The 6,683-nt window shown below is 38.5% G+C and overlaps 1 protein-coding gene across 1 annotated transcript; it reads right to left on the reverse strand.

Annotated features, from left to right (window-relative positions):
• Positions 1-6,683, reverse strand: LOC306760766 (proteasome subunit alpha type-6-like). The gene is made up of 7 exons (XM_079246753.1): positions 6,326-6,683; positions 5,597-5,691; positions 4,984-5,065; positions 4,625-4,780; positions 4,331-4,509; positions 1,821-1,915; positions 1-355 (listed from the first exon to the last, which is right to left on the reverse strand). The coding sequence occupies exons 1-7, from the start codon at positions 6,399-6,401 to the stop codon at positions 298-300; spliced, it is 741 nt and encodes a 246-aa protein (XP_079102879.1). The 5' UTR covers positions 6,402-6,683; the 3' UTR covers positions 1-297.

Consider the following 6,683-nt stretch of genomic DNA (forward strand, 5'->3'; position numbering starts at 1 on the left):
GTAAAAACTTACAGTAAGAAACTGTCACTAAGGTTCTGTACTCAACCAACAATTACTGAGTCATGAAAATATGTAGCAAACTATGATGGCGTCATGTGTCGCTTGAAGCACCTGTATTGATCCTTTAGAAAAACGTTTCTTTATCAGGCGTACGTGATCTGTCTTCCTCAACAAATGGATGAAAAACTGTGTTTGTCCTCGGCCTGCAGGCCACAGCGTGGCTAAACTGGGATAAATCAAACACGCCCAACATAAGATGCTGTGATGAACTACTGAGCGCCATTTGTGAGTGAGCCTCTACTCTCGTTCTGCGATGGCCACCAGGTGGGCTTCAATCTCTGCCTCTGACAGCGTCCTGTGGGACAGAAAAGAAGAGACGAGGAGGGAAATATTGACAGTAAATCAGATGCATGGATCTCAGTTAATCACAGAAAAGCTGTATTTATAATAACTAAATGAAACGAGAATGAGAAGGTGCAGAAAATCCTCCAGTTTTACAATATGAAGACAGTGAATTCGTGCACACTTACGCTGTGTCCGAATGGCCACACTAACCCTTCGTTTACATCACAGGGCTGCACTGTACAGCCCACTAGTGCACCCATTCTGTTGGCGATATGAACTCAAAGCTGACTGTTTTCTCATGACTATCAGTTGTAACCACGGTAACCACAATGGGTCTTCCAAATCTATTCCAAACTTGTATATTTTATTTTCCTGTATTGTATTTTATTATTTATTTGTTGCATATCTGTTCAATAAATACTGATACAAATGATGAGTTTATACTGTAGTTTCTTTTTTAAAAGCTTTGACGTTCATGTAAGCTCCTACACATTGTGGCCTATATTGATCTGTCTAGTGCAGTCTTTTTTTTTTTTAACCTTTTTTGAGCCAAGGCACACTTTTTTTTTCCTCTGAAAAATCACAAGGCACACCACAAACCGAAATGTTGTTTGTTTGTTTTTTTAAAAGTCCACATAATTAATATAAAGTCCATCTTGTCAAAGCCTCTTGAATAGAAATTAGATGAACACAAGAAAAAGGAATTCATTGTCCTTCAATGGGGCCTGTTTCGATGAACACAGAGTTGCTTTTTAGACCAATTAGGTGAAATTGGGTAATTTCTCAAGGCACACCTGATGATCTCTATTGTGCCGCAGAACAGTGGTTGAAAAACACTGGTCTAGTGACCATCGATGCTCACTACGTTTCAAGATGCATTGTGGGTAATCTTGAGTGCACTACTTTTTAGGGGTGGGAAAAATTGAATTGAAAAATCGAATATTGGGATTTTTTGCTTCACAATTTTAAAATCAATTTAAAATCTTTGTTTTTTTTTCAAATAAATGAAAATAGTCCATTATAAAATGTTTGTCTTTTTTATTGTTTTTATTGATAATTTTATTTTACTTGTCTTCCTGGGTATTATAGCAGCAGAATAATGGTCTGGCTACTGGGTTGTTTTGTCTTGAAATCAAGAAAAATGTAGAGCAAAAAAAAAAAGTTTTATACATTTTTTTAATAAAAATAAAAAAATAAAAAAAAAGTCAGCAATATTAAAGAATTATGAGAATCACAATTTAAATCAAATTGGTAGCCAAAAAAATTGGAATCGAATTGAATCAGAACGAAAGCATATCGTCACAGTCCTACTTTTATCACCCCTAGAAAACAGCGAGACCACATTACAGGGCACTATGTAGGGAATAATGTGGACATTCAGACACAGCTTGAGAGTTGAAGCCTCAGGAAGATCAACACATAAGAGACTCAATTTATTTAAAATTCTGTTTCTACAGTAATACACAAATAATTACCTGAACTTAAGTGTGTCTTTGGTCACTACACCGACCTCCAGCTCAGTGGCCTTAAAGTCCAACGACAGGACAGAGGACAGACACGATATAGCCAACTGGAAGGACAGAGGAGCTGAGGTGAAGAAGCATTAAGCCTGAATATAAAATAACCAACCAAACCAAGTGTGTATGTGATTTCTTTTAACACTGAAAACACTATCAGGAGAAACGAAGACATGAAGAAAAATGTTCAAAGTGATCCGTTAGAAGCCCTTTGAGTTAAAGTCTCTGTTAACTTGTTGAAGATTTGCAAGTCGACTGAAAGGCTTTGGTGGTTGTGAAAAGTAGGGCTGAATAGTTTTGGAAAGAAACACCTTTAAAATCACAGTAAGTTGTGACACTGGAGGCAGATGAGTTGCAGAGTGAAATGAATGAGACAAAGCTCTTTGGGCCAATCAGGTCAAAGACATTAAGACAGCTTTGATCTGGGTTTGGATTGATCTGAAGCCTTTAACCCTATAAACCCTAACGTATCCTATTTGATACATTCAGTTTCTGAGACCTTTGGCATCAATTTATGGTTAAAACTTTGCTCAAAATCCTGTTGAAGACAATTCATAATAATAAATATAAATATTGCCCCCAAAATAGTTACTTTTTGTTATATTTTGTTTAAGGACAAAATATAGACCTCATATTAAAAATCTTTTTAATTTCTTACCATTTTTCATGGTTGAGCCTTAAAGGGTTAATTAAAGGGTCATGCAATATTATACCACAACTTTCATATTCATGACATTAACATGAGTAAATAACTGAATATATTCATTTAATCTAAAATATGTGCTAATCTTTACTTTACTGTCAGCAACAACTCTTAGAAAAAAGTGGGATGGGGCAGCAAAAGGCTGAAAGTAAGTGGTGCTAAATCCAAACAGGCAGAATCTCTCATGCAGAGATGAGCATCAGCTCCGCAAGCTGCGAAGAACTGTCTACCAATTGTGGAGTTTTTTTTAAATAACATGGCTTGATGTAAAATACACAGCTATAATATTATAAAATCCACAGTTAACAATAACACTTTAGAGAATCTGAAGAAATCCCTGTGTGCAGAAGAAATGAAAAAAAAAAACAGAAATGGAAACCAGTGATCTTAGGCAGCGCTGCATCAAAAACAGGCTTTACTGATACGCAAAACACATCTTGGCTCATTAACTCATCTAATCACTGTGTAAATACCCTAAGTAATCCCTCAAGGTAATATTTTATTTTAGCATTTATTGTCTTTCTTTGCCATCAGCTACGATTAACTCTTTGCTTTTATTTTTTAAGGTACTTCCGTCTATCAGTTGTGGTGCGAGCGAACTTAACAGCAATGAAAAGACGGTAAAAAGTTTCTGTGTATTTTCCAGCTCTTACCATAAATTTGCGAGTTTACTGTCATTAAACCTAAAAATCATCAGTAAAGTGTCAACCTTGAGTTGGGGGGGTCCGCTACACACTGTCTTCGGACAGACGCCACTATGCCGTCTATAAATGCAGGTCAAAGCTCCATCTGGCTATGAGGAAACCACATGTGAACACTATCCAGAGAGCTACACTCTTCTCTGAGACAAAGTTTATTTAAAATGTACAGAGAGGAAAACTGACACGGCAGCATCCGGATTAAAGGACCATCTCACTTGTATTCAGCATTTAGTTCAAAACCCTGCATCTCTGATGGTGTGAAGGTGCATTAAACCCTGATTTGCACATCTGGAAAGGCAACGTCGGTTTGGAATAAACAGCTGTAAAAGCAAAATATGTTCCTATCCAGACAGTGTCTTTCATATTTCAGCAAAGCATTGCTAAACCACAAAAAAGAAAAGCTTTTCCACCAACTGGAAACGTTTTGTGCATCGTAAAATACCAATAAAACAAAGAAGACCCAGAACTGCTGAGACACTAATCCTGTATCAGACAAGCACGGTCCAACAACAAGGTCTCTTTAGTCCCCACCTTTACAGATTGTTGCTGAAAGAGGAGATGCAACACAGTTGTAAGCATAAAAAATACACATCTTAACTTGTTGAAGCTGATATGAACCATATCACAAACACAGTGGTGTGTAGGGATACAACACAATACAACTTTATTTATTATGCACTTTAAAAACAACAATGTTGACCAAAGTGCCACATTGGGGGGGGTTAAAAAAAAACAAAACCGTATAAATAACATACATGAGGTAAATTTGAAAAAAATTACAGGCATCTAAAAACAATAAAAAATAAAAAGCGATCAAATTAAAACAATTGAAATAAAATCAGATCTAAAAGGTCGACTTATTGTGCAGAAAATGCCAGCTTAAACAAATGGGTCTTCAGTAAAGATTTAAAAGAAGCTACAGTGGAGGTCTGTCTGATGTGTAAAGGATGAGTCTCCACACCTCTCTTTGTCGCCACCTTTCCCCAAAGATCTCTCTGTTCCTCCTGATTAACCTTCTGAGTGACCGCAACTCAAATGGATAAAAATAGTAAAGGCTGCCGTACCTGCACTGTCCTGTCATGGGTCAGTTCTGGCTTCTTCTTCAGTTTTTTCTCCAGGTAGCTGTTGGCCTCGGTCTGCTTGGCACCAACCGCTGTGGCTCTAAATCCACAGTAGTAGCCAGCCGGGTCACATTTATACAGGACAGGTCCGAGCTGGGGGTCAATAGCCACCAGAATCATACCTGGAGCATGACGAGATAAGAGCCGCTTTTAGAAATGTGCAGTGAAAAACACAGAAAAGATTTCTAATGGTCTGAGAGGGAAGGAATAACAGAAGTCATAAGAAAAGTCACTCACAGCAGCCTAGAGGCCTCATCTCTGCATTTTGAGTGTAGACCTGGGAGATATCCGCCAGCCGACGACACAACACGTCCGCTGTTATGTCATAACCAAACTTATATTTCCATTCACCAGCTTCAACCCGAGCCCGGTGAACCTGCGAACGGCTGTCAGCTGCACCGACCAGAGGGAGTGTCGTGTTATTAAACACGCAATAAATATAATTTAACTTCATTAACATATGCATTAACATTATGCATATATGTCGTCTGCAACTAGCCATGAGTATTACACTTGTTCACATTTATTACATGAAAGTGTTGCAATTACTTAGACAATTATCCTGTAAATATGTCATGCATGTGAGGAAAACACACCATTGTGTCCAGTCATCACACAACCGATGCGAGGAGTTAGTTTGAACATGTTTGTCACAGTAGAGGAGTCCAGCAGCTTGTCCTGCAGATGAGAAAGGAAGCATGAAATTTAGCATATGTTTTTATTATTAACTCCCTCAATTCATTTACTACTATATAAAAACCAAATAAATACAGAGGTAAGCATCCAAACCTGTTATATATTTATAAATATGTATCATTCATTATATTTTTATTCATACATTCATTCATTCATTTTCTGAACCGCTTAATCCAATTCAGGGTCGCGGGGAAGCTGGAGCCTATCCCAGCTGGCTTTGGGCGACAGGCAGGGTACACCCTGGACAGCTCGCCTGTCCATCGCAGGGCTCATTATACTTTTAGACACATTTAATGAAATCTGGACCCATCCAGGATAAATTACGCCTGCTGGAACATGTCAGTGCCGTGTGGCGTGGTAATGTAACGCCACGGATCCTGTTCACATTCTGATATATTGTTCCAGCATTTAGCTGACTGGACCTGCGTGGCTTCACTATTTTATTTCAGCTCGCTTTTGTCAGCATCCTTGGGATGTGTGAGTGTTTGTGAGTGTTTGTGTATGACATCCTACCGGTACTTTCTTTTGCGTGACCACCACCACACTGTCAGCCCCCCTGACCCCAACAGATGTTAACCCACTTTGGGAGATGGCTTTGAAGGCATATTCTGCATGGAAAAACACAGAAAAGAACCATAAGTATGGTAGAAAAACAGAGAAAACAGTATTATAGTTTATTTTTCTAAAAAAAAAAAAATCAAAAAAGACAAAAATGAACCTGTGGTTGCCAGATATAGCTAAAGTTGAGATTAGGCTTTACACCTCGATTTAATCGGAATATGGACCACAAAAATAAATAAATAAATAACAGGGGGGTAATTACTTTAGTTTCACACCCAGATCAGAACCAGTGTCCCTGGCTTGTTTCTGCGGAGTCACTTCTCTCATTACACGCAGCCAAACCTGGCAACCAGATTAGCTTTGACTAAAAAGCGGCTTTAAGAACTAAAATCAGGGTTTAAAAGACCAAAACTACAATTTAATGTTACAGTAGTGGATTTTGACAACAGGTTTAACTTTAAATTTATTAAATTAAGGCTTCCATTTTAAAAAGCTGAGGAAAAATATGGATTTACTTGACGTTGCCAACTTGACCTGACATAACCTCCTGGAAACTTCACTTTTAGTGAAAAAGTTTAATTAAAGTTGTTATTTATACACACAGCTTTTTTTTTCTTTTTTTTTTGTCCTCTGCTCTGTGGCAGCCACGCTGTTTTTGTTAGCCTTTTCTAGCTTCCTTACCGACTTGGTAGAGGCGGCCCTCCGGGGAAAATATGGTGATGTGTCGGTCGAAGCCTGCGTTGGACCCGCGCGACATTTTCCTCTGCTGACCTCAGATGAACTCAGCGACAGACTAATGTGACCCTTTGTGTAGGATATTAATCGATTATTGTTTTGTTTAGCTAGAGTTAGTCGATAGGAAACGGCATGTCTGTGTGGCTGCTGAATGATACGCAGCATAAAGACTTCCCTGAATGAATTTTACTTTCTCTTTCAGTTGTTCAGAGCTGCTCCATCTCTCTCCGTTATTGGACGACAGAAACAAGGAAGTCAGCTTGGTTTACCTGCCTCTGCCTTCACCTGTGGGCTCATGTGGACT

This window comes from Telmatherina bonti, assembly GCF_933228915.1.
Source record: "Telmatherina bonti genome assembly, chromosome: 9".
Taxonomy (NCBI): domain Eukaryota; kingdom Metazoa; phylum Chordata; class Actinopteri; order Atheriniformes; family Telmatherinidae; genus Telmatherina; species Telmatherina bonti.